At 44.1% G+C, this 27,379-nt stretch overlaps 1 protein-coding gene across 3 annotated transcripts; it reads right to left on the bottom strand.

Annotated features, from left to right (window-relative positions):
- Positions 1-22,550: 22,550 nt before the first annotated feature.
- Positions 22,551-27,379, bottom strand: LOC134071575 (uncharacterized). 3 transcript variants are annotated; one of them, XM_062528351.1, is made up of 9 exons: positions 27,223-27,378; positions 27,052-27,141; positions 25,501-25,584; positions 25,322-25,405; positions 25,111-25,200; positions 24,900-24,989; positions 23,029-23,121; positions 22,854-22,940; positions 22,551-22,661 (listed from the first exon to the last, which is right to left on the bottom strand). In XM_062528351.1, exons 1-9 carry the CDS (start codon positions 27,281-27,283, stop codon positions 22,642-22,644), a joined length of 699 nt encoding a protein of 232 aa, XP_062384335.1. In that variant the 5' UTR covers positions 27,284-27,378; the 3' UTR covers positions 22,551-22,641. The 3 variants fall into 3 exon arrangements, with proteins under 3 accessions (XP_062384335.1, XP_062384352.1, XP_062384344.1); XM_062528368.1 differs by lacking the exon at positions 23,029-23,121 and having other exon boundaries at positions 27,223-27,379; XM_062528360.1 differs by lacking the exon at positions 25,322-25,405.

Here is a 27,379-nt window from a genome sequence, read left to right as displayed (position 1 = left end):
AGCGGCTAACATTAGCATGAGTGTAGCACCAAGACTGCTGAATGAGCTTTAAAGCTACTTCAGCTACTTGGTCCCCTCAAAATAAATGTATTAAAACATTTTAAGTGAACTACCAATTAGGTTACATTTGGTATCATAATTGTATATTTCCTAGCCTAGCAGCTAACATTAGTGCAGATAAACATAGAACCAAGTTAGCTAAGCCAAAAGGTGCATAATGAATCTGAGATTTTGCTCAGAATTATTTAAATTTTACTACTATTTACTACTCATCTAAATAGGTGTTGACCCTTTGATTGTTTCTGGGGGAACATTTTAAAATGGCATTATGTGGAGCTGAAGGCTCACATCAATGACATCACATAGCAGTGATAGATTAAAGAGTTGTTGTTGGTCCAGGAACAACAGAATGTTAATCCAGGAACAACTCTTACTTGAAGAAATCACCGTCACCGTGTACGGGCTGCGTACTAGCAGTGCTAGTTCTTCCACAGGTGAAACCACCTTACATGCCCCTCAGTCTCTCCTCTCCTCCTCATGGACCCAAGACAGGCGTCCCCCCTCCATGAACTCCCCGCCCCTCCTGCGTGCTCTGTGAACTCGGTCCAAATCGAAGCGGTCACTCAACATGTCCCCCCTGGCAGGGCCTCAAGCTCTGACTCTTGACCTCACTACAGAGGACTAAACAAACCTACAGAGGCCCACGGTAGACACAAACACACACACACACACACACGCACACACACACACACACGCACACACACACACACACACATACACACACACACACACACACACACACATGCACGCACACACACATGCACACACACACAAACACATGCACACACACACTGAAGGATAGAGAGAGAGAGAGAGAGAGAGAGAGAGAGAGCCAACTTTGGACATAATTAGCTTTGCTTTGATGTGTGTTACTTATTTTATTTTTGCTGTGTTACTACAGTATACTAAGTCAGCAGTTACTAGAGAGTAGACATAACACTGAAATGTGTGTGCATTGACTCTGCTACAGACAGCCCTGTCAACCACAACAGTTTTATTGTGTTATTGGGGTACTTCATACGCTGTGCTACTGGACACCAGGATCTTTAAATGCAACTATAATTACTATGATTTGTTCAAGCTGTGGAACAACAGCCTCTGTGTTAAGGACCTACACTGTACTGGAGTGCAAATATACTTCCCTATATTATCCTAGGACATAAAAGAACAAGTACAGCCATGCCTGTGCCAAGTTCACATACCATATATGCTGGGACACAAATATCAGTCTACTATCAGGGCCGTCAGAGATTCCTTTCTCTGTTTCTTTTTCATGGAAGGAAAGATTTAGATGATTGCAGAGAGATATAAGATGTGGATAGGCTGCTGCACAGAGATAAATGTATTTGAGGTCAGCCATCACTGGCTTGAGCTGTGCTCCTGCAGTTGCTTTGCATAGGATGGTTTGTATCCACAGCAGTGAGTGGCCACATGTGTGACCTCTGGGGGTGGGGGTGGACCTCATAAAAGCAGGTTTTCAGAGAGAGGCCTTTTGCAGTGACAGCCCGTGCACACTGTTTACAGCACTCTGTTGATGGGGCACAGATGCCCTGTCCCCGTTGAGCAGTAAATACCCACTGATCTCCAGTGACTGCGCTTGTCAAATTATTTGACTGTAAATCAATAAACATTAAACATTAAAACATTAAAACATTTTTTAAAAATCATATAGAGTTCAACTTATTTAAAAGACGAAGAATTGTTATTGTATCAAAAAAGCAGAAGCTTGTGGAGAAACATCAACACAGCATCAGAGGTAACTGGTTTATATCAGTGCCTTAGGACTGGAGTCTCCACTGATCTCATTTTCAGTAGGTCCCTGTTGCACTGTGGCTAAAGTATAACTCAGTCAGTGATATAACACTAAAAGAAACATGCTTGATTCAGAGGATTTGGTAATAGAGGTACATTTGAGAAAACTACTGTTCTGAGACATAACAAAATGGTCTCTGATATTTCATGGCTTTTGTAATTAGATGTAGATGTTGATATTAGATCATTAGGCCCACTGATTATTGTAGACACCACTTGTGTCTATGTCCCAGGACGAACCACTGACAAAGAAACAACTAAAACGACCCTTTGGCCCTTGGTGCCCCTTGAGGCTAAAGCCAGCCATGTTTACAGAGGTTTCCAAGTCCCTGTCAGCATCTCAGCAGGACAAATAAGCGCACTATACTGTTCAGTGAATCAGCCCTTTCTACCCCCGTCCCCCTGAGTTTCATATTTAGATTTGCGGAAGTCTTGGGTGTTTCAGGGACAGTGATCTTAGAGAGAAAAAATAAAGATTAAAAACAGCTTTGTGACCTTGAGCCACAGCCGTGCCGAAGTGGTGATGCTAAATTAAACGCATTCTATATTTACATGATTTGCATCCATCTAGCCCAGGAAGTGTGGTGTTCTGACAGAGACGAGTCGCAAGCTTTCACAGGGCAGGCTTATATTTAGCACAGTGACCCTTATTATAACCCAGAAGTGAGGCTGAAAGGGGAATGGGCGATCTTCATCTGGAGGATAAACAGTGCTGCTCTTATTGACTTGGCAAATCAGGTCAGGGGTCACTGTGGGCACAGACCATAATATGAAACCTACTGTAAACCACGGCAACACAGCCACTTATACTCTGTGTATTCTTACACTGTCAACAGAGTCTTTTTGTCTGGCAGGGCTATGGGTAAATACATTAATTAGAGAATTGTGTCCACAGGATGATGTAAACTGTAGATAAAAGTGGTTGATGTAAACCACTAAACTTTTGAATAAATTGTTGATAGGTCAGATATAATCCCCTAAACCCTATAATGTGTATTTTCCTTCTCTCCCTTTTTCCTAACAATTTTGCAATTGTTCCACTGCAGACCCTGTGGCGGGTATACCCACACCAGTACACTAATAGTTTGCGAGGCTGAAAGTGATATTACTATGATCAGGCCTTACAGGAAAAGAACAGCTTGAATCATACCAAGTAAGTCCATTTGTGTTGAATTTACATAATATTAAGATTGTAAATCTTAAATTTTTTTCTCTCTCTCAGTCAATGGCCCAGACTGTTACTGTGCACAGCAGTTGACACAGCTCTTGCGGAAGTGTGGAATGCAATACTCTGGTTTGGCAGTCACACATTAGTTCATCTCATAGAATCTGCCAGAGTTCGAAGGTAAGGCAATAGTCCTGGGAAAACATCACTGGGAATTAACATCATCGAGTACCCCAAATTATTTGTCTTTCTCTCTAGGAACCATTCTGCAGAAGAGGCCAATGATGATACACCAGGGGCAAAAAAAGAAGAAAACGCCAGAAAATCAACATGGCCAGTAATTGTGCCGAAGCCGACAGCCATTCTCAGATTCCACTTGAAGATTGAATGCCACGGTGCACTGTTTCTTGGGGGAGGTTAATAGACAGTTTGAGAGAGCTCAGCGTGACCCCTGGCCTCGGTGCAGCTATTAGCAGAGCCAATAAGCTCAGCTGCGTGACAAGACCTGCCTTACAAGACCTGCTTTTCAACACCAACTAAAGGCTGGGCATTCTCTAACGGAGTGGGCTCACTTTGACCAAGAATGTATTCCGACGTGCCCCTGCTCTACAGCCGGTACGACAGCATGTAAGCAGCGCTGGGGTCGCGGGGTCACTTCCCAAACAGCACGAGTGCTGCTGAACAATTGCACCCATTCACTACAATGTAAGCTGTTATGGATCAGAGTCCCTGCCAGTATAACAGAATGTGTGACACATGCCAAGCCTCAGCATGGCACACTAATATTACAAGATAGCTTTTGAATCAAAGTGTTTTAGTCCACATTTGAGCTGTTCTTTATCAGTGAATGATGGGGTCACTGAAATAACGTAGCTCAGATATGAGGTTGATGTTATTCTGCAGAATCAGTCGATGACCACTATTTGCCTGACAGTTAGGCCCACCGTGGCAGGTCTAATATTCAACATGTACACACACACTTCCATGTGGATGGTCTGTCCCATCCATTAATCTTTCACTTATGTCATTTTGAGGATAGATAAAAAAAAAAAAAAAAATGGGCCACCTGTGGTGGTTTCTAATGTTTCAAAGCATCCAACCCTATTCATGTTGAACTTATCTTTACGTCGCAAACAACTCAAAGGCAGAACTGCCAAGCCAAGGACATAAGACAATTCTGTCTTTATGCTCTTCTGTGAGCCTCTGTCCCGAGCATGTCATTCTGTTGGAGACATCTTCCGCTTTCCCCCTGGTGGTCCACTCACCTGTGAGTGGAGGCTGGAGATCTCGCTGCTGAGTGAGGATGCTTTCATGGGCTGTACGCTGAGTGAAGTGGCCATGCAGTATGTGTGGCCTTCGGCACAGGACACAGGAGTATTCACTGACAGGGACTGTGCTACCTGTAGGCTCTGGTTATCTCTTATCATTTCCTTTCTCACTCTCGCTGTCCTTCCTGTCTTCTTGCTCTCTTGCTTTCTCCAGATACGAATGTTCTCTCTAGAATGAGAGAGCAAATGTTCTGCTTCATGGCTTTGGGCAAATATGTACAAAAATATTTCGGCTCTATTGGTTTAATTATGTATTTTGACAAGTTCCCAAATATAGCTGTTGTATAATGTCCATTTGTAACTCTTGGTCAGTGTCATTTCATTTCTAACTCATTTATAATCATGGTTTACAAACACGTCATGGATATCTTATTTTAGTTTATGTGATGCCCTATCAAACGCTACATACTATTTACACATGTGTGTGCCAAATGTAAACAAAACATCCTCAAACATCATTAGAGTTATGAATTTATTTTTGCCGCAGATAGCATCCAAAAGTCCAATAAAATAAATTGATATTCAATGACAGAGTGTGGAGCAAAACAAATGAGAGTCGGCTTCCAAAAACGGTATTTTCATTGGCCTCCTTTCAGTGTTTGATAGTGAGCAGGAGAGGGAGGGAGAAGGAGTCGGTCTGTTTAATAGCTTTTTTGCTTCCTCGGCTTTGACATGTGTTTGTGTGTAAAAGATTGGCTGCCTGTTTGGCTCGCGTCTTAATGGCGTAATGTACTGCAGCCGACTTCATTCAAAAGAAAGTGGCAACTGTAAAAGAATAATCTGTGCTGCCCTAAAGAAAAAAGTGTGAAGCTGGAAATCATTGAGGCGTAACACTACATTTCCAAAAACATGCATCTTTTAACTTTTAAGATCAAGCATCAAAAGGGGAAACATTATTGGGAGTAGACAGAATAACCTTCTGGCGTTTCTTCATAATGAGATCAAACCGATAACAGGTCCTTGAAAAGGCCGTTTTCTTTAAGAGATTATTCCTCGGTTCCTAGGAAGTCTTAGGTTTGGTTCTCTCCTCCATGCTTGGGAGTTTGCCATGCGCTCGTTGGTTTGTTCCTGGATTTACGGCTCCGGTGCGGCCTCCAGTGCTGGCAGATGTTCAGGGCTCTTCGATCTTTATCAGGGCTGCACAAACACAAGCACAATATTTATCAGAACATTTCCTCGGAGCATGTCCCACCCCCACGCTCAGGCGCCTACGCACCTCTTCCTCCTCCTCTTCCTCCTCCTCCTCCTCCCTTCATCCTTGAGACTCGCTTTCCACCCCTTGGAGGCCCTCGTCTAATCATCCCTGATCCAAACGGCCCAGCCGACCTTCAAAGACAAACAGTGACAGACGGAGCCGTGGATCTTATCTGCGTTGGGAGGCCCAGATACATCATTCCGATGTCTAGGGTTCCTCTCCGAAAGGCCCGGGCAATTTTTTTGGCCCCTCACTGAAGCATGCTGGTCTCGCTTTAGTATGTTTTTTTTTTTTTGGCAGTAGGTTAGAAAACATCCGATTTGTTTGTTGTTTATTGGACAATCATCACGCACATAAAAAAGAAAGATCTGACTAGTGTTAGCTGCAGTACTTCATATTTGGACATCCAGTTACAATTGTTGAAGAGTGCAGAGACAAAACAAAAATATGTTTGGATCCGCAGAAAATGATCTGAGATGCAACATTACTCCTTCTCCTCCTCACAATGCTGACCCAACCCTCTGCCCCCCCCCCCCCCCCGCCCCCCCCACACACACACACACACACGCGCACACACACACACGCACACACACACACACACACATACATACATACACACATGCAATGCCATAAATAAAAATGTTCCTTCTACCTCCTACACACTGGACACAGTGGAGCTGCCACTCTGACATCCTCCAGAGGCACCCCAGCACGCGGCACGGCTCGGGCGCGGGCAGAGGCCCTGGCTCGTCGGAGAGCCCTCCGTGGCAGAGGTCAAGCTCGCAGGAGGCCGAGGAGCCGGGAGGTGCCGGCGCTGGGAGGCCAGCAAAGCAGAACCAGATGTGGGCCGAGGCCCGCGCCGGCCGGCCAAGGCCCGGCAAAGCCCCGGGACCAGGGGATGAGACTTTCCATCTGAGCGCTCCAGCTGTTGCTTTAGATCGCTCCTAATGCAAGATGAAGTCAATCAGCCAGCGGCCACTCTCCTCCTCCCCCGAGCAGCCCAGAAGCCCAGGGAAAAACAGCCACATAGACTGGCCTTTTTTTCTTCTTTATTCTTTCTGAGAATTTGTGTTCCTGTTTGGTGGTGATGAAAATCCTGTTATGCAGAGTCTTTTTCCAGCTTTAGAAAATAAATGAATGCATTTTTTTCAGCCAACAGAAATTCTCAGCAGCAGAGTTCTCCTTAATCTTCTCACAATTATGTTTATATTGTGTTGTGTGTATAGAACTTGTGAACAAAAACAGTGATTTCAGGTGAGATTACAGTAAATCAGTATGTGCAATTATAGTTGGGACTGACAATTAACAGTCTGGCAGAAATGTGTGCCATTATTCTAAATTTGATATTCATTGTGATTATCGTCAGTAAACACAATTGACAATGTACTGTATAAGAAGGGATTTTACACAGAAATGCTTTTTTATTTGAATTGATCAAATGTACAAGTTCCCATCACCTTGGCTTGCTCCACCTACTACTGCAATTGCTACTGCAATGCTAAATGCTAAACCTGCCTTTTGTTGTAAAATACTGTTATGCTGCTTCTTCTATAATGAATAACTAAAGCCAGAGCCCAGCTGATGACTCTACTCTACCTTAAAGAGCCATGGTTAGCTTGACGGAGTCTGCTGGCGTCTTGCCCATTGAAATATATGGAGTCGGGTTGAAAGACAAACAATAATAAGCCTGCTTTTCCTGTTTCTGGGCCTAATTATATTTACCAAGGTGTCAAATTAGCTTTGCAGCTTCAGACAAGTCTGGTCTCAGCTTTCAGAAGCTGACAGAAGGGGAGTCATGTGTTTGATGAATTGTTCCACTGTAATACTGTATTCCCTTACCAAGTATATATTCACATGGTTTATCTTGAGTAGACTCATTCATTTAGATGAGAATAGAACAGGAGGGTCTATGTGGTCACTATGATTTTGTGAATGTGTGTATGTGTGTGCGTGTGTGCGTGTGTGTGTGTGTGTGTGTGTGTGTGTGTGTGTGTGTGTGTGTGTGTGTGTGTGTGTGTGTGCATGCGTGCGTGTGTGCATGGGTGTGTACGTGTGTGTGTGTGTGTGTGTGTGTGTGTGTGTGTGTGTTTGTGTGTAACAGAAAGAAAGAGAGAAAGTGAGAGTGTTCTCCGTGTGTATTTGCCATGTGCTAAACAATGCAAGAGCACGTTAGTCAAACTGATTATGTGCTGTATCCAGTCTATGATTATCTTTTAAACTGAGGGAGCTCAAACCACATTTACGTCACAACGGTCAGGGTTTCCTGCAACCAACTAACCTCATCACTATCTGAACACTGACAGAGCCAAGTTTACACATGGCAATTTCTGCGCCCTGCATTTTAGGAGCACATCCAGACATCACAAAGGCATGATGAGAGGAAAATATAGGCCTCTTTAAGTCCGCTAGGAAAGAGGTCCCACAAAAGAGCAACCGTGATTGTTACATAGCCGGATAAACGGTAGGGAGGTCACTATTTTTATATTCCCAAGGCTCTTGTGTTCCTAATTTTACATATGAAAGGGTGATTCAAGAGGCTTGTCTTCATTGTTTTCAATTTTTGCTCATTAACTTAATAGTGGTCTTTAGCTGTTAGTTCATTTTAGTGTTTAGTGTTTTTCATATACTTCTTCCCAGCAAACTCTGTTGCTAAAAAGAGTTTGAGAATAAATGAACAAAAGAATAAGACATGAATAGATATAGGACCATACAGAAATCAGATCTGCAAAGGACCATATCTTAAGGCTTAAAGTAACTTCTTGTTAGGCTACCGATTTGTGTCAGTACTGAGTTTGCAATTCCAAATTATTTTGACTAAGAATAATTCACAAAGTCCCTCTGTGCTACAACAAAGCTCAAGTTTGTGGCTATCACTTAATGTGTACCATAACGGCAGAGATTTTCCCAAAGAGTTACTCCTTTTCCTCAGTAAACGATGGTCTCAGACACAAGCTTGTCCCTTTTCAAGTACAGACTGTTGCCCCTGAGTGAGCTACTAAAATCATTATTATCCACAGACATATTTGTGGTACAAAGTACACCAAAATGTTAGAGCATTTGAAGTATTGCGACGACTTGTTCCATTGCCCTGCCAAATCCTCCCCCTACCGCCCCTCCCTACTTCTTTTGCTATGAATAGCGAAAACTGGTTATGAATTGACAAAAGCCATATGGTGAAATTCTAGCCAGATTCTAAACTTGCCCGTTGCTATCCAGGGAGATGTGGCGTTCTTGATTGAGACTGTTCTGGGGTTTGCGTCTGACCTCTGCTGTCACACAAGTGTTTAGAAAAGGAAGCCGGAGGGCCATGTGGATCATGTAACAGTCTTATGCAGATCCATATCAAGGAAATGACTCGCTCTCCAAGGTGTCATGCATAGGTCCTAGCTCTGGAGATGGAGTAGAGAAGAAGGGAGTGCTTTACTTCATAAAATAAGCATAACATGTTTATTTTTCTCTTTTATCATTTTTTGACAAATGCAAAGTTGGATGTTGCAATGCAACATTTTGTTTTATTTAAGATGTAGTTGAGTGCCGATAGTTGCATAGTGAATCATTTCTTCGTCCTGTACATAAAAATGCTGTTGAAGACACTTTTCTCTCAAACAGTTTTTTTTTGTTTTGTTTTGTTTGCAAGCATCAGGTCTGAGGTGCTCAACAAGAGTGACAAGGGAAATGAAAACTCTGGACGTGTGCAGCATGTTGCTATTAACCCATCAAAGACACCCCTGGACTTCGCGTTTGACCCCTGAGAGGGTTATCCAAATGGCTGCAGATGAAGGCTTGGGAGAGGCGCCGCGGCTCTGTGGTCATGTTGTGTTTTAGGAAACAGTAAAAATGCATTTTCTCAATATTTACATTTCCAGTCTATCCAACATCCAGTTCAACCTTAGTTCACGGAGCACTCTGACAAGATTAACAGGTGTCTCCTGACAAAATAAAAAAGGCTCTTGGCAGTGATGATGAATCAAGCAACTGTGGACCATGATGGGGAATAAGACAGACAGACAAGTTAACGGTCAAAGGGTAGAAGCCATATCTTTTAAAGAGTCCTGTGAGGACAAAGCTGGACTGTTTTCGTTCAGAGGTTTAGCTCTACCTGTAACATTCTGTTTCGTGTTGTATTTGGTGGAGGTAACTCAGCTTCAGCTCCTTGGGGCTTGGTCACAGGTATGTCATGCCGCCACACCCTGTGATACCTTTTTTTGTCCAGACACTGATGGCTGACAGTAATTTATGGGGAGCTGCTGCCGCCAGCTGAACAAGACAACATTAGAGGCAAAACGATAGGGAATGGCTGTGATATTACTGTATATAATAGCTACACGCTCATTCACTTTGTCTGTCAGATTACACTGCTGAGTTAGCAGTCAGATTTATGCTCTGTTGTTCTGAATGTTACAGCCCTCACACACAGTTTACAAACACCAACCCCATTAAGCTGTCTGACAGAAAGATGAAAAGGGTAGGCTGGGGTAGGGCAGACCAAATTATATCAAAAGAACAATAATGGAGAGCTGGGAGAGAGAAGAGCATTTATGAGCTTGGATCTGTCGTCACCTCCTCTGTGTGTGTGTGTGAGTGTGTGCGTGCGTGCGTGCGTGCGTGTGTGTGTGTGTGTGTGCATTTTAGGAAGGGGGGCAGCACGGGGAAAGTAGGGTGACATGGCGGAACAGGCATGGTCTCCCCACCACTCTCTGTGTGTGGGATGGGGAGCTGCCCCCGCTTTTTTTCGCTTGTTCTCACAAAGGCACCCAGTTGCCAGGGCTTTTCACGGTAATGGCACTCCAGACCAATGAAAACAATATGCCTCCACAGCCACAGAGAGGCAGGAAAATAAATGTTACAGTCCCTCAGTCAGCCCCTCCAGCCTGGCCCACCCCACCCTGCTCCCACACCCCCAACTCCCCACCCCACCAGAAGACTGAGAGGGCAAAAGGGCCTTCACTGTTCACATGATTTGTTCACATAACACAGAATCATGTCAAGGGGGAAAAGGAAAAGAAACAAATTAAAGGGGAGCGGAGGAAAAGGTTCTGGAGAATAAATAAACTCACTCCATCATTAAAATAAAGAAGGAAGAGAAGAGAAAAAAGAAGGGCAAGAGATCTCACCGCCTCTGAGGTTTCATAGGTGTGGTGATGTGCCACTGGGTCAGATGGACGAGCGCTCGCCGCCGGACATTCTTGGGATTTTTGCCGATTGGGGAAATATAATAATTAACTTGTAGGATGACATTCCTGACACAGACCCTCCTCGCTGGCTCTGGCCTAATGTAAACCAACATACCGCGGCGGCTGCAGCGCTTGAAGGCATAGTTTAGACGTGATGGCAGAAACAGACATTATTTACTCGTCTGCTTGTCTTCTGAGCGCGCTGTGAGGTTTGTGTGCCTGTGTGTCCTTCATCGACTGGGCCTCTGCTGGTAGGGTGCATGCCCTGCCACAAGACCAGAGCGGAGCACAGTCTCCTGATGCATTGTTCAATGGATTCTGTTCACTGTTATTTTTTTAAAGTTTGATATGCAGTATTATCCTACAATGTATGAACGTTTTGTTTTAAATGCTGTTTTGTTTTTATTCTTTTTCTCTATTTCTTTCTCAACAGCTTCTTTAAAAAGCATTTTTTTCTACCTCACATTTTTTTTTTTGTTTAACTTCCTTTAGCCCTTATTCCTTTGGCTACCTGTGCAGCATTTCAATGGTAACATGCCACCTTTGACAGCATTTGAAAAGCCCTGAAACCCATGAGCAAAATCAATCTACAGTACATCAATCAGTCACTTAAAGGGATATTCCGCCATTTTTGGAAATACGCTCATTTTCCACCTCCCCTCGAGCAAAACAATCGATATTTACCTTGTTCCCGTTCATCCAGCCATTCTGTGAGTCTGGCGATACAACTTTTAGCTTCAGCCTAGCATAGATCATTGAATCGGATTAGACCATTAGCTTCTCGCCTGCTAGCTTCATGTTTAAAAGTGACTAAGATTTCTGGTAATTTTCCCATTTAAAACGTGTCTCCTCTCAAGTTAGAAAGTGCAATAAGACCAACTGAAAATGAAACCTGGCGCTTTTCTACTGTAGGCTGATTTGACATGGAACTACACTCTCATCTGGCGTAATAATCGAGGCAACTTGTAAACGTACCATAGGCGCAGTGATATCGTACGCAGCATCTGAAAATAGTCCCCATAGACAACAACAGAGCCCCTTTAGGGAGAGCCGGTCCACTTCCTATTAACTCCATTGTACCGGATTGTTCCTGCAATCTGTTGAAATTCCGCTAGGGGCGTTGCCGAGCAAGTGATAAATGAATTGTGGTCTATGGGGCTAGGCGGCTAGAACTCGTTTTTTTCACAGTTGACAACTTCATTTCTTAATGTACATTGTCGTAGTAGCTACCTGAGTATAGGTTTTCCACTGGAAATGAAATAAAAAGTCACTCATGTCCTTTCTGCTTTTCATAGGATGGGCCGTTTTCCCTGTAACATGCTAGCATTTAGCTCATGGATGCTCGCGACAATCGTGACCGATTACGACCGTCGTGAAGCTGAACCTTCTTTTAGGTCTATGGCCGTAAAGTGGTTCGCTTTTGTCACGTGACATGAAAACTTTGAAAGGGTTTTTAGGAATAACAACACATATTGAAAATTGTATTGGTCAGCTGATTGTCAAGTCAAGTTATCCTGCATCGCATGCATTAATGCAATTTTAGGAGAAAAAATTATATAACGACAAATGTGGTACTGGGGGGTTCAGCTCCATTGCCACTCATTCATTCATCACTTGCTCGCGATCGCCCTCTAGTTGCAGTACCATGCGGAAGTATTTCGCTAGTGGTCCTTCTCCCCTTATTAGACATTCTCTGACAACAAGCAGTAGTAGTGCCAGTAGTATGCAAGTTGCCTTGGTTATTACGCCAGATGAGAGTGTAGTTCCATGTCAAATCAGCCTAGAAAAACGCCAGGTTTCATTTTCAGTTGGTCTTATTGCACTTTCTAACTTGAGAGGAGACACGTTTTAAATGGGACAATTACCAGAAATCTTTTAAACATGAAGCTAGCAGGCGAGAAGCTAATGGTCTAATCCGATTCAATGATCTATGCTAGGCTGAAGCTAAAAGTTGTATCGCCAGACTCACAGAATGGCTGGATGAACGGGAACAAGGTAAATATCGATTGTTTTGCTCGAGGGGAGGTGGAAAATGAGCGTATTTCCAAAAATGGCGGAATATCCCTTTAAACATCCCAATTCACTATTATTAAGTTAATAAATATAAGTCTTAGTTAATAAAGACAACAAGATAATTGGTCTCACTCTCAACCAAACTCCTCTCTTAAATGACTGAGCATAGTCTGAGTTCTTTACTTCCTCATACGCAGCATAGTTCTCAGACATCAGATAATCTTTTTCCAAAAAAATGTAGAGAGATCTCTCTTTCTTTCTCTCTCTTTCTCTCTCTACCACAACAATGTTTGCCCAGGCATGCTGACAAGAGCACCAAACAATGTCAACATTCTCCTGGTAAACAGGCACAGCAGGCCATTCAGTTGCACCCAGACAGGTTACACCTCGACCCAGACAGCCCTGCGTGAAAGCAGCTACTGAGCCGATGCGCTATGAAAGATGCATCCAGCTGGGAGAGGGAGGGGGGGTCAGAGCCCCCAACTCATCGCCATGTGCAGCAACACCAGCGAGTGAGGGAGAGGCCGAGAGGTCAGAGGTCGAGAGGTGTTCAGCAGGAGACGAGGCAGGATGGCGAGGCCTGATAAGCAGCGTGCCGGGCTGCCTGGGCTCTCCAGTATAACAAGCTCAGACACCTGCCAACAGCCAGGGGATAGGCAACAGCTCAGCATGACAAAGCTCGGTGCATTCCTGTGAACGGAGCTTCAGCTTTTGGTAAGTTTCTACAGCAGTCTCATTATATATTTTTAAAAAATCCCCCAAAGGAAATCACGCACACTCACAGGTTTCAGGATGGCAGTGCTTCCTCAAAATATGACATTTGGCAACACTAAATTGATAATATCTTGTGCATAATGTTTTTCGAAGAACACATTTTTACGCAGCAGTACCGGTGAGCAGAATTAACCTCTAAAACCATGCCATATATTTAGGGATCGAGGGTCTGTCTGAGACAGCCTCTTGACTCTTGTGTGTGGATGGAAAGAAAGCCTTTTTGCACAGATCATCGCCACCGACTTAATACCTTGGTTAAATTAATTACAGCTGCTTCATTAATGTGGGTTGAGAGACGGGGGTAATAATGTTAATTAATCACATATTTTTTGCAACAGTAACCATTTCGCATTGGGTTTGGGCAGCCAGTGGGAGCACATGGGAATAATCACGGAACGGTGGCTCAGATCTGTAATGGGACAACACTGAGTACTGAGCAGCGCACGCGTAAAAAAAACACGAGCGGCTCTCCTTGGTGTGTTGGAAAGACGTCTGCATGCACTTAAAATTCATCCCCTTGTCCGGTAGTGGGGCTCGAACAAGGCACGTTTTGAATGAATGTTTCCATATTAAAAAGGGAAGTTCCTCATAAAGTGGCTCTCTCTCGCTCTACCTTCTGAGCGTGCATAAAACCTTTCTTTATGTCATCCTGAAAGGAGGGGGAAAAAATGAAAAAGAGGAATCCGTTCTTCCCCTTCTCTCTCTCTCTCTCTCTCTCTCTCCATAACCACATCCTCATGCCAGACGATAGCTATGTGAAGTGGGCGGCAGGGCCCCCGGGGGCTGTAGACCTGGTGGCTCGTTTTGTGGTTTGCCAGGCTGTGCCTGAAGCCGGCCGCGCAAGCCTTCATGGCACCGGCGCGTCCAGGACGACTCCCGGGTCCTTCTCTCAAGCCCCCCTTTGTCTCGGAGACGGGGGAGAAGAGACGAGGCCGAAAGGCCCCCGGCGCTGGTTGGCTCTCTGGGCAGGCCTGGAGACGAGGAGTGGGTGGGGTGGGGTTGGGGCGGGGGAGGACAGAGGAAGGTGGTGGTGGAGAAGGAGGAGGAGGAGGAAGAGGCCCAGGACGGAGCGGGCTAGTCTGTGGTGTGAGGCCATTGTTAGGAGCAAACCGCTGGAGACGTCCAGGCCAGACAGGCTGTAGCTCCAGCGCTGTGTACTGATGCGCTCATGTCTGACAGCGTCCGCAGTAAAATGGATTTTTTACTTTTATTTTGCTCGGTCATTTGGGACGCTCTGAGTCTGAGCAGTACATTTCACTCAGGTTGAAAGGCAAGCAGGAGTGGACACATTACTGTGGTTCAGAATGGCTTTGCTCTCTCTCTGTCTCTCTGCTTTGGCTGGCGTGGCACATCCAGAGAGCATCTCTGTCTAACCAAACATAAAATCGTCAAAATGCCTCAATATTTACAGAGACAAAAAGTGAATAAACAGCAAGAACACTTTTAAAATAAGATCTTGAAATGTTTGTTCTTTTTTTTTTTAAAGTGTGTAACTTTGGCTTCAGGCTGCATGAGTGTCATGGAGCTTTTAAGCACTTGGTGTGGGTGGCAGCTGGGAGGAGGAGGAGGAGGAGGAGGAGTATGGTGAGGAAGAAAAGCACGCTTTGTAGCTGCGCGCACTCATGTAAAGGATATGGCTGTTTTGAGGGACCGCAGCCATGTAGGAAATGAGCCAATGTTGTTTCCGCTGCTCCGACTCTTTTTCCCATCAAGGGTTCCAGGTTTTTCAGGATGCCCAGAACATAAAAAAGAGAGAGGAAGGGAAAGAGAGAGAGAAAGAGGGAAAGTTAAAGAGAGTAGAGGGAGAGAAGGAAAGAAAGACAGGGAGTAGGTGAAGTTAGGGTTAACTTTTCAAAAGTGCTCTTAAGAGTGCCTTTGCAAAGATGATTGTGAGATACACCAATATTGCAGTCTTGCTTCCTATATCTATTGAATAATATAGCTTATGATTCTTAATGGCCTGTGTGGATGAAATCCATCAGGGAGCCTTATAGCCTGCGGGCCTATCTGTTTGCTCTATGATGCGGCCTGATGTTTGTCAACTTGGTGCCCTCGAAGGATTTAATTAGATAACCGCGCCATGAAAACCTTGTCTCAACCCACAGCCAAGAGGAGCATTTAATTGGCAAAGTGTTTGATGGGTTGTCACATATTACTGTAAGTGTTCCTAGTGCTAGTCTATAATTACACAAATCATCAGGAAGTTTCCAGTGGTTGCATGCTAATTCCATTCAAGAAACACATGCCATTCAAGGCTCTTATCATGAAGGTCGTGTTATTGGTTTATGGTTGTGTCACTTGCAAAATCACCCAACTTTTTCCCTGTTTCAGTGCTCTAAATGCACTGAGATACAATATGTGTGCCGTAAAAATACTATGACAACACAACCACAAACCAAAAGCCTTTTCATGGAAACAAACAACCTCCAATATATTGCTCTATTCCCAACCCCTTTTCCACCATAAGTGCTGCTAATAGATGTGGAATGACTACTAGCATGTTGAAAGCTAAATGAGTTTGGTTTCACTGTAATAACTTCACATTCATAAAGACAGTAATACCAGAACCTGTTCTGTGGATTGATGTGATACTACATAAGATGGTTGGTTTAGGTATAAAATGATGATGACGCTTTTGAAGAATACAGTAAAAACAAACAATGGATCTGGAAAGCTTCTAGTGAATCCAAGACGTTGCACTTTGGTGGAGGGGCATACAGAAATCTAGAAACATATCTCTTGATTTAAAGCCAAGGCACTAGTCAAACACATTACATTGTAGATGACAAATGCTGTCTTACAATTAAAATAGTCTCACTTCATATCTTTTACTTACTCCCATGAATGACTTTTCTACAACTTTTTCTACAAGTTTTTTTTTTTTTTTTTAACTTTTGAAGCATTAGAAAAGCATTAGAAATAGCCACACAGAAACCATATTGTGGATGAAGACTCTCTGAATCGCCATGTTTGTCCTTTGGAACAATGAACAGGGTCCACACAGAGATTTGAACTGGTTACACAACGGCGCAACTGAAGGCCTGCTGTGGCTTTTAGCGGGCGAGTCTCTCGCTCCGGATGGAGCGGTCGGGCCGGTCGGAGCGTCCCTGTTCACCCCGACCCTGTCCGGCCCACGCGCCTCATTAGGAGTGTGAGTGGAGTGGCCTGGCTGTGATCTCTCTGACCGGTGTCAGCACGCAGACATTCTTTCACTCGCAGATCTAATCAGCCGGGGAAGTGGCACCTCCAGGTCCCCGAGGTCAGATAGCACCCTCTTCCCCCTGGGGCCGCCCGGGGCTGTCTGTGACCATCACATGGACCCCGGCCCGCCATTCAACAGGGCTTTTCTTTTCCCTCTCTCTCTCTCTCTCTCTCTCTCTCTCTCTCTCTCTCTCTGTCTCTCTCTCTCTCTGTGTCTTTGTCCCTGTCTTTCTCTCTCTCTCTCTCTCTCTGGCTCTCTCTCTCTCTGTGTCTTTGTCCCTGTCTTTCTCTCTTTCACTCTCTCTTTTGTGTTCTTGCTAGTTCCTTCTCTGCTGATTCTTTTATTGTCTTATATGCCTCTTTTTCTAATCCGTTGTGCTTCATGTTGATGTCTCTCATGTTTCCTTTCTGTCTTGTCTGTTTATAATCTAGAGTTGTTTTCATATTTTGTTGTGTATCATTTCTCTATGTAGTTTGGCATTTTAATCACCCCACCTCTTTTTTGTTACAAAAAAACATGTGCTTCAGTCTTTGGTGACATTGAGGGTTGTCAGATGTTGCAGAAAAATGAGACCTTACATTCGTCACACCGGAATACTGCAGTGAGGACAAAGGAGGAATTCCTCCTTCTCAACAAAGACAACCTACGTGGTTAATAATTCAAATATATTGGATGTTAAATGTTTAACCACCTCATCTGCGGAATGCAGATATTGATTATTTTTAAGCACATACACTTGATTTAATTAGACAGAGAAAGAGAGAAAACGGGAGGGTGATGTAAAACCATTAAAGCCCATTGTCAGTGGTCAGTGCATGGGGACAAAGAGTGTGAGAGAGAGACAGAGAGAGAGCGAGAGAGACAGACAGACATAGAGACAGATAGAGAGAGAGAGATCTACCTCTGCAGCCCGATCATTGATTCTGAAAGAGAGTTGGATTGTTGTTTGTCTGTCTGGAGCTTTGGAGTCATCGGTCTGATTCAATAAGCAGGCAGCTGCCCTCTCCTCCCTCAGTGCACTTAGGCTAGCTCAGTGTGGACCGGGCTCTCCGATTGCCTTCCCCGGCACCTACAGTGGCAGCAGCACAACTCGTAGCAAATCTACCCAGCAAGAACATTGATGCCAATCACCTGCCTTTTTCTGCACCTGAAACAGCAGAAACATTTTCAAGACAAACAGATGTGTTGCCTCTCTGCTTGCATGAAACTGCAGCCATTAATTCCGAGGGAACGTTGGCAGCCTGCAAGTCGGTGGGGAGGCCCAGTAGAGGGCGCTCTCCTCAGCTGTGAGATGTGGAGAGAGGTACTGCATATGTCATCTCATCTTGATCCGGCCTTCATTTTTCTATGCTCTTTTATCCACATTTCTGTGAGGGACTTTATTATTATGTGTATCACTGTGCCATAAATAAACTCCCTTCATAGACCATAGGATTAAACCACAGGTGCAGAAGTTTTATTATTTCAGACCATCTCAGCCATAACACAGTGCAAAGGTCACTCATTTTCTTACAGTGAAGTGTGTGTGTGTGTGTGTGTGTGTGTGTGATCGGCAGTCTTGCTGTGTGGCGAAGGCGATGCTTTATGTACCCTCGAATGTCAAAGTTGTATTTTCTTGGAGAATATTTGAATCCTTTCTGTACAAGGAATTTGATTGGTGGATTCAAATAAAGAAATGTGTGTCTGTGTCTGTGTCTGTGTCTGTGTGTGTGTGTGTGCGTGTGTGTGTGTGTGTGTATAGCAGTTGTTTTTGTGAAACTGAGTCCTTGCATAAGAAAATTAGAACGGCACAGAGTGGGACAGTAGACAGAGAGAAAAACAGAGCTTTTTTGTCTGCCTTAGCAGAGCATCAGATATACTGATGTGTTTGCGCAGGACTTGTGATTGAACAAGACACATAAACAGCACAGTGGTAATTAATCCACAAAGAGGCAGAGCTGGGGAGAGGTAAATAAATCAACACGAGATGGTGTGTTTGTGTTGGGTTTGAAGTGAAACGAAGGAATCCTGGTGGAATGTGTGCCAAAAGAAGCCGACCAACTGACTGAGGCTCAGTGGGGAGAGCGACGGTCACTGCAATGAGTCAATGACCCTTTCACAGGCACCATCCTTGATCAGCTTGATCAGTGTTTACAGATGATAAGCAGATTGAAGACACTTTGTCTACATGTATATCTGTTGCATGTCTCTGTGTGTGTTTATGTACGTATGTGTGTGTGTGTGTGTGTGTGTGTGTGTGTGTGTGTGTGTGTGTGTGTGTGTGTGTGTGTGTGAGTGTTTATGTGTGTGTGTGTGTGTGTGTGTGTGTGTGTGTGTGTGTGTGTGTGTGTGTGTGTGTGCATGCGCGCCTGGTGCTGTCCCTATTCAATTCAGCATATAACCGCATCTGACATGCATGACAGTAAGTGCTTGCTAATTACAGCTCAAATGTTGCAGGACAAGGTTCTGTGTCACCAGCTTCCCGGAACAATCCAGTGATTGTTGTGTGAGTTGATTAGGCAGACAGGGCAGGGCCCTCCCTCCAATTATCCCCATTTACTGGTGCACTTTCATGCCTCCGTGCCCATGAGAGAAAGAGTGTGGGAGAGGGGTGCTGCACAAGGGAGAGGAGAGAAAAGAAAAACTTAGAGGATTTTTTTTTTCTTATTCTTTTTTTTTTAATTATTATTATTTTCAAGGACAGATTTTGGCTATTAATTTTAGCTTTGGCAATTTTGTCCAGCGGAATGGCTTTGCTTCCTCTGCTCTGTCAGCAGTTATCTATTTGTTGTCAGTTGAAGTTGTGGTAACCAAGCAGATTTATTGGAGTTTTGGGCTGGTTTACAGTTCGCTGACATTTAATTCATATAACTGGTAGATAGTTGCAAGTTAGTTTTAGCTGAGAAAATGTTCAATTGAAAGTTTGAAAGTCTGTTAAATATGTGTTGAATAGCTACTGGTTGTTTACTTTAAATTCAATTTGCAAATCATATATATCCATACTGAAATGCTACAGGACAAAACTACACCAAATTATCATGCTACTCTTGACAAAATGGCTCTGCAGATCCACTCTCGAGTCAACTGTCTTTTCTGGCAAGACACCAAAGACCAACATGGTCTATTCCACGTAAAGAAATCATCTGATTCTGTTGCATTCAGTCCACTCAATCAGTTTGACCCGACTCTTCAAGCCTGACCTTTCAGCTCCCACTCATTTAGTTTGACTCGGCCTGTAGACACAGAAACAACTTCCTCCCCCATCCAAGCCCTACCTTTATCTCTTTCCCTCCCTCTATTTGCCCTGTCTGTCAGGCGGTCTCTCTCTCTCTCTCTCTCTCTCTCTCTCTCTCTCCTCTTTCACTACTACCCAGAGCTTGCCCACCAGCACAACAGGCCATTTATCTACCACATCCTCCATAAGTGTCCATTTCAGAATTTTTTCCTGCCTTCCTGGGTTGTGTGGTAGCCTATTTTTTTTAATTTATTTTTTTAGCCGAGCGTGCCCTGTCCATTGCTCCTCTCCTCCACTCTCCTCCTCGTCTGTTTGTTTTGCTGTGTTGTCAGATCTTTTTTGGACGGCGCACATAATTGACACGGACAGCTCGTTGGCCCGCCATGGCAGAGGGCCCGGGCGCTCTGTGTTCTGGTGCCTGAGTGCCCTCGGGCCTCCTGAGTGAGGAGTTATTGAAGTGGAAGTCCTGGTGGGAAGCAGGTTTCATTTAAAAAGCCTGTGTTCCTCTTGCGGGGCCTGTAATTATGTGATTTACAACCAAAGGGGCTTTTTAGCCCCCGCCATCCCCCCCCCCACACCAATCTTTTTTCCCCTCCAGTTTACCCACCTCAATTTTCACAGTGACATCCTTAAATCTGCTGTTGGCTCAAATGAAAGGGAATCAAATGAGGAGACTGGGGGGTGGGGCAATGGGGTGGTGTGTGGGGGGGGGGGTGCTTGGGCTGAGCAGGGGGTAGGTAGGTGGGTGGGTGGGGGAGGGGGGTTAAAAAACATCACAGCTACTACCACTTAAGAGCTAAATGTTTCCATCTGTTTCTTCTAATTTGTTATTTTTTCCTTCTTCCTGCTCCTCCTCCCTGCTCCGTCCCTCCACGCTTGCATCCTCTCCGCGCTGCGCTGTTCAGCTGACGTCCAGTGTGCGCGGGCGCGGCCGGGTGGGGCCTCACGCACGGTACCTCACTGAAAAATCAGCCAATGGGGGGAAGCGCTTGTCTGGGTTTGCCTCTGGTCTGTGGCTCTTTGAGCTAGCCGCTCCCAGCTCACAGATGGTCCCGCCGTAATGATTTTTTCTTTACCCATTAGCTTTAATAGTTGTTTATGGCAGTGAAATGCAGGAATGTGGCCCACTTAAGGCAGAGTGAGGAAGGGATGGGGGAGAGAGGGCTAGCAGGCATTGCATTAGCTCCTTAGGCCACTATTGGCCAGAGCAGTAGTCCTGAAAGGCCTTCTACTAGTTAACTCAGAGAAGCTAACCAAAAGCATATAGCATCAGCACAGAGATACATTTTATGGCTCCCTTTTTGGTGTGTTTCTAACTATATTACTTGTCCTCGGAGCCTTGGCAAGATGTACAGGCCATTCTTCATATGTTTACCCTTCAGGTATGGAGGAGAACTAACTTAAAACTGGGGGAGTCCAAGAGCCAGAGGATATAGGCTACCACTGCAACTGTTGTGCCTTCGCAGGGTGAGTAATGTTAAAATCCCAACCCAGCAAGTCTCAATGAGTTCATCACCACACTGAAAGTTATTTTGCCTTGTCTCATTCAATGAGGTATAACTGCAAAATAGAAATTAAACTTGGACAGATCATCAGAAAAACAAACTAGTAAGACCGTATCTAGCCTTGCTTACACCAGACCGCTTCTCAAATCTCCACTGAAATGTAGAACTGGTCTGGGGACACTTCGTTAATTTCCGATGTCCAAAGGGGGTAACCACTAATTTACTAAGTACTATACAGGCTCCTTTTTAGCTGACCAAAGCACGCACCTAAAATCGGGAAATGGACAAATACTGTCAACGCTTTGAACGTTTCCTTTTGGGTGGGGGAGAGGGGGGGCACTCCACCTCTGCGCTGGCCCCCTCGAAACCCAAAAATTCTGTTGGTCTCAAGAGCCCGCATCAACTTAGCTTATAACCAGTCATTCGTGATTTGCACCCCCATAGTACACAGTACACCTCCCACACATAGCTTATTTGGGTCTACTTGACCCAAGTGCAATAATTGCAGGTGCCAAGTACAGTACCATAACTGCATCACCCTAATGGGCCTGCTGTGTGCACGCATCTGAGTGTAGGTGTGTGGGAATGTAGTCTTTCTGCACCCGATACCCAAACAAAGTAACAATTGCTACATTTCAATCCCCTTCACCCGTTTTTAGTTCTAAGAAATATGCACCAATGACCCTCTAAAAGTTTTTTTTTTTTTTTTTTTAAGTAATGAAACTCATACGAATAATCAAGGGTAAGCAGCATGAACCATAAAATACTGAATCATTGGTACTTAGCTAATTAAAGCCATTTTATACTTTCGTTATACATCTTATCATTTTGAAGAGATTCATGAAATAAACAGAGTACTACAACACAGTGTGTACAACCATTGGCACCTGTACCACAGTTTGAGAACCACTGGTCTAAGTGTTAGTGTGCTAGTGTCAAAATCCACAAATTCCATTTTAAATAGAAAATAAACCTAACTCTGAACAGACCAAACATGTTCACATTACTGAATAGGATTAACGTAGTTAATACTACAGGAGTTAGTAAAGAGGTCTAGTCAGCTTGACCACCAAAATGGACCAGAGTCAGGAAACAAGGAAAGACAATGTTTGATAAGAAAATATGGTATTTATTGAATTCAAGATGGAGAAAGTCAAGATGACAAGGAAATCCATTAAGCATTAGCATTCTGAGTCACGTCAGGCGTCATCGTGGGAGTCTACAGGGATAAAAGCAGTTTACTTACAAGCCATTGCTTCAAGCTAGGGTAAATCAAAAGCTCTGCATATTTAGTGCAGCCACAATAGTAATGGTTGAAAATAAGTAGAAACAACTATCAAGATTGAAGTTCCAGACTCAATGAAGTTACATTTAATATTGTATACAACAGAAGACATGAAAGTAAAATTACCAATAATGGTGGTTACATCTTGGGCAGGGGTAGTCCCATTTTGCAGATTCAGTACAGTGGTTAACACAGCATCCTCACTTGGACCATCTTGAGATTCCACAAGAGAAAAAAGGCATCAGCAGTTATAAACAAGACATGGAAATACACATCCTACACTTCACACAGTAAGCCTTACCAGTTCCTACAGTGTGGGCCAAAGTGGCCTGGTTTTGGGCATTTTGGGTTGTGGCGGCAACCTCCGCATCGTCACTTGGTTCATCTGGTGACTCTACACGAACAAAGCCAGAATCTGTTTCAGACCCTAGTAGGTACCATCAATAAGTTGTGATTCTGCTACACTAAAGCCAAAGAATGTCTAGCTACCAAGATGAATCAAAGGGGATTGGTCAATTGAACGAAATGGCACCTGTAGTAGTAATAGTAATGTACTACAGTAGGTAATCGTTTGTGATGCCAATGAAACACGTTCAGACACAGGATAAATAATTTAAAACTTTGGAGTTAGGGCCTAGTTACTTCTGGACTCCTCAGATACAGGAAGATACCCTCTAATGAACAATCACTTTATCAACAGTCTCGGCTTAAACTGAACAGACGTGATTAACATAGTAACACTTGTGCTTCCCCTGCTCCCTCATATCAAAATGGTAGGCCCAGTCCTATGACCTGTAACAGGGAATTTGAAAAACAGTTCATTAACCCTCATGTTGTCCTAAAATCTTACGACGTTCGTTGTCCTTGGGGTCAATTTGACCCCAGCTACAAAAAACTCTCAAAAATGATTAAAATTATTTTTTTTACCCAATTTTTTTTTGTGGTAGGTACTTAACAAGAGTGTAATAACCACTATCAAAAGCCCTACAAAACAATCCCACCCCCCCACACCCCTTTATGAACCCTGGAACCCTGACTGGCAATATGGCCAATCCAGTGTCAACAGCCCAAAGGCTGACTTTTTGGACGTTTTCAGACCTGCCAAAATAACTTATATGTAATATGTACTTGTATATGAAATAATGGTAATAGCTACATGTTCTCATACTATTACAATAATAATATCCATAATTTGTCAAATATTCATTTCCATCATGTTTCATAAAAATGGGGTCAAATTGACCCCAATACCACCAACGTAACTATTTTTTTTACAGGACATTGGAAACATATTTTTGTGCAAATTTCATGTTTACTCTGTTGTACCCTTCAAATAAGGAAAAGTCATGAAACTTGAAGCAAAACAAAAAAAGTGAACCATATATTTTATGATGTTAAACACTGCTTGGGGTCAAATTGACCCCAAGGACAACATAAGGGTTAATTTAGTTGTGCCAGGTTTAGTAAATACTTTGAACAAATAGATGTAGGAATTGAGCCACATAAAGCCCAGTTGGAGTATTTGCCATGCCTAGATGCATTTTCCATAAATGCTAGAGATGCAAGTGGACTTCCCTCAACAATTGAGAGCTGATGTATAATGACCCATTTCTCATGATTGAAACCCAATTTAATATACTGGACAATGTTTGTGAACTACTATGTTTGAGGGTCTTTAAAAAAAAAAAAAAATCCCTTACCAGTTAAGCTGGGCATACACTGTGCGATTTTTGGCCCCTTTTGCCACGATTTGAGTCGTGCGACTATTTTGGGGATCGGGCCGAATTTTGGCTCAGTCGTGCGTCTCGCATCGTGTAGTATACGTGGTGTAACGAGAAGCGATTACCACCTCACGACCACCTCCCGATCGATCGGGAGAATATCAAACTTGTTTGAAATCCTGGTCGCCCCTCGTGAGTCTATCGCACTGCTGAAGCACTGTTTGAGCCGCAGCAGAATACCGCGATTGAAAAAAATCGCACAGTGTATGTCCAGCTTAACTCCACCTGTGGCACATGACGTGGTCTGGTTTTGGGGACATGGGGTTGCCGTTACGGATACATCATCTTCACTTGGCCCATCAGTTTCTATTCCACATAATACATGTGTTAGTATGTGTAGGTGTGGTGGGGTCTATTGAGTCATAACCACAAATGCCCTGATGGTACTTACCAGCATTTTCAGTTTGGGCAGCAGGTGTTGTCTGGTTTTGGGGACTTGAGGTCGCAGTTACCACATGATCTTCACTTGGCCCATCGGTTTCTGTTCCACATAACATAAGTGTGAGTGTATGTATGTATTAGTGTATGTGTGCATTAGTGTGTATGGGGGGGGGGGGGGTCTTGGTTATGTAAATAACCACAAACACCCTAATGGTCCTTACCAGCATTTTCAGTTTGGGCAGCAGGTGTTGTCTGGTTTTGGGGACTTGAGGTCGCAGTTACCACATGATCTTCACTTGGCCCATCGGTTTCTGTTCCACATAACATAGGTGTGAGTGAGTGTATGTATGTATTGTGCGAGTGTGTGTATGGGGGGGGGGGGGGGGGTGTCTTGGTTATGTAAATAACCACAATTGCCCTGATGGTCCTTACCAGCATTTTCAGTTTGGGCAGCAGGTGTTGTCTGGTTTTGGGGACTTGAGGTCGCAGTTACCACATGATCTTCACTTGGCCCATCTTTGGGGGGGGGGGGGGGGGGGGGAGACCAGTCTCAATTTTAACCCAATAAATCAGACTTGCAGAGTCTCAAAGCAACAAAAAAAGAACCCTACCCGTCACATCAGGCTGTGCAGTAGCAGTCTGATTGTGGGGAATTGGTGCTGGAGTGCCTGCTTCAACATCTTCACTTGCACCACCTTGACATTAAGTTCAGACATTTTAGATTCAACACAACCAATATGCAAGAACATGAGAACATTACAGCATTAGGTACTTTGGGGTTAACTGTAACCATTTTCTGAGGCTGTTGAAAACGCACCAAATCACACAATGTGGTCGTTTTGGGTGTCGTGGGCAGGGTGGGAATTTCGTCATTTTAGGGGCAAGGCCATTTGGCCTTCACCTTCTTTTTTTTTTTTAGGGGCACCAAGGCCACATGATAGGGCACAAAGGCCACTGAGTAAAATTCGATGGTTTTACATTTCAGGGTTATCTCGACACAAATACATAGACCTGCTAGCCGCTGTAGGCTTTGAGAAACACTAACACAGCCTCAAACTTCTTTAAGTTGAGGTCCAATCATGGCAGACTTTGGTTGCGTTTGCTTTCTTTTTCCGTCGGTTTGCGATTGCGTGATCACCTGCTATCAGGTGAAGCACCGGACCTAATTTCACTCAAAGAGCAAAGAGTGTTCCGTATCAGTTCAATACGGAACAAGACTTTTACGTGTCAAATACGGGACGATTCCGTATTATACTGAATGGTTGGCAACCCTAAGTCAGGGGCATAAAGGCCACTGTGGCCTTATGATGGGTTTTTTTTCACAGGGCATCAAGGCCAAAGTGTAGGGCAACGGCGGCCATGGCCTCATGGCCTTGGTATAATTCCCACCCTGGTCGTGGGTTGTAATAAAGGTTGTCGACGATCAAACTGACTACTTTTTTCATTCGTTTTAAGAGTTTAAAAGAAGAATTTCTAGTTGTCTTGCCAATCGCGCTCATAGTAGCCTATCCGCTGACGTCAGGTCCCGTAGCAACACAGTAGGCTACAGTATGAGGCTGCTGAGCCTGTCTTGTTGGCGGTGGCCTGTTGGAGGGATTGTAAGAAAAGTTGTAATTGTCAAATCGACTCGTTCTTTTTTATTTCTTCATCTGAAGAGGAGGAGAAGAAGGATTGGCAGCGATTGCGGCCGGGGCAAAAGTATAGTGTGGAGAAACCAGGTCCGCAGAGGTACGGCTCGCCAGCACCTGGGCTACCTTGTTGAGTTTATTATGTGGTGTCAAAACCGCAAGGATGTTTTTCCCCCACAGTATTTTGGCAGCAGCTGCCGCCAAATTCGCCAAATTCTACCCTCCTGCTTGAATCAGACCGTCATCCGCACACAAGGATGTTTTTGACAGTAGGCTAGCCTATGTTGGCAGCAATTGCTAAATTCTATCCTCCTGCTGCTTAGGCTACCCAAGCTAGAAGAAAACCAAAAACTCTCCTCTTAAACTCTTCAAATTAATTTTAAAAGTAGTCAATTTGATTGTTGACGACCTTTATTACACGCTACGACACCCAAAACGACCAAATTGTGTGATTTGATGCACGTTTTAAACGGCCTCAAAAATGGTTACAGTTAACCCCAAAGTAGGCTACCCAGCATTACATTAAATACTCACCCACAGCTTCAGTTTGGGTCTGATTGTTGGGAGACGGTGTTGTTGAAACATCAACCTCATGGGCAGCTTCCCTCTTTGGAAAACAAATGACTGCTCAAAAGAACAGAAGAAATCATTAAATATTTAAATCAGGATTTTAAAAGCATAATTCAACTGCCAAAAGACACTCACCATTAGGCCTACTGAAACTAGCAATGAGAACCAAAACAACAACCTTTGCCATTACTGCCATGTTGAATCACCAAAAACAAAAGGAAGGGTAAATTCCAGGAGGTATTGGAGGCTTATAAAGGCATGACAAACTCGTTCTCAATTCAGTGATTATAAG

This window comes from Sardina pilchardus, chromosome 2, assembly GCF_963854185.1.
Source record: "Sardina pilchardus chromosome 2, fSarPil1.1, whole genome shotgun sequence".
Lineage (NCBI taxonomy): Eukaryota > Metazoa > Chordata > Actinopteri > Clupeiformes > Clupeidae > Sardina > Sardina pilchardus.
Note: the sequence above shows the minus strand (reverse complement) of the source record. Positions and strands in the feature narration are given on the sequence as shown.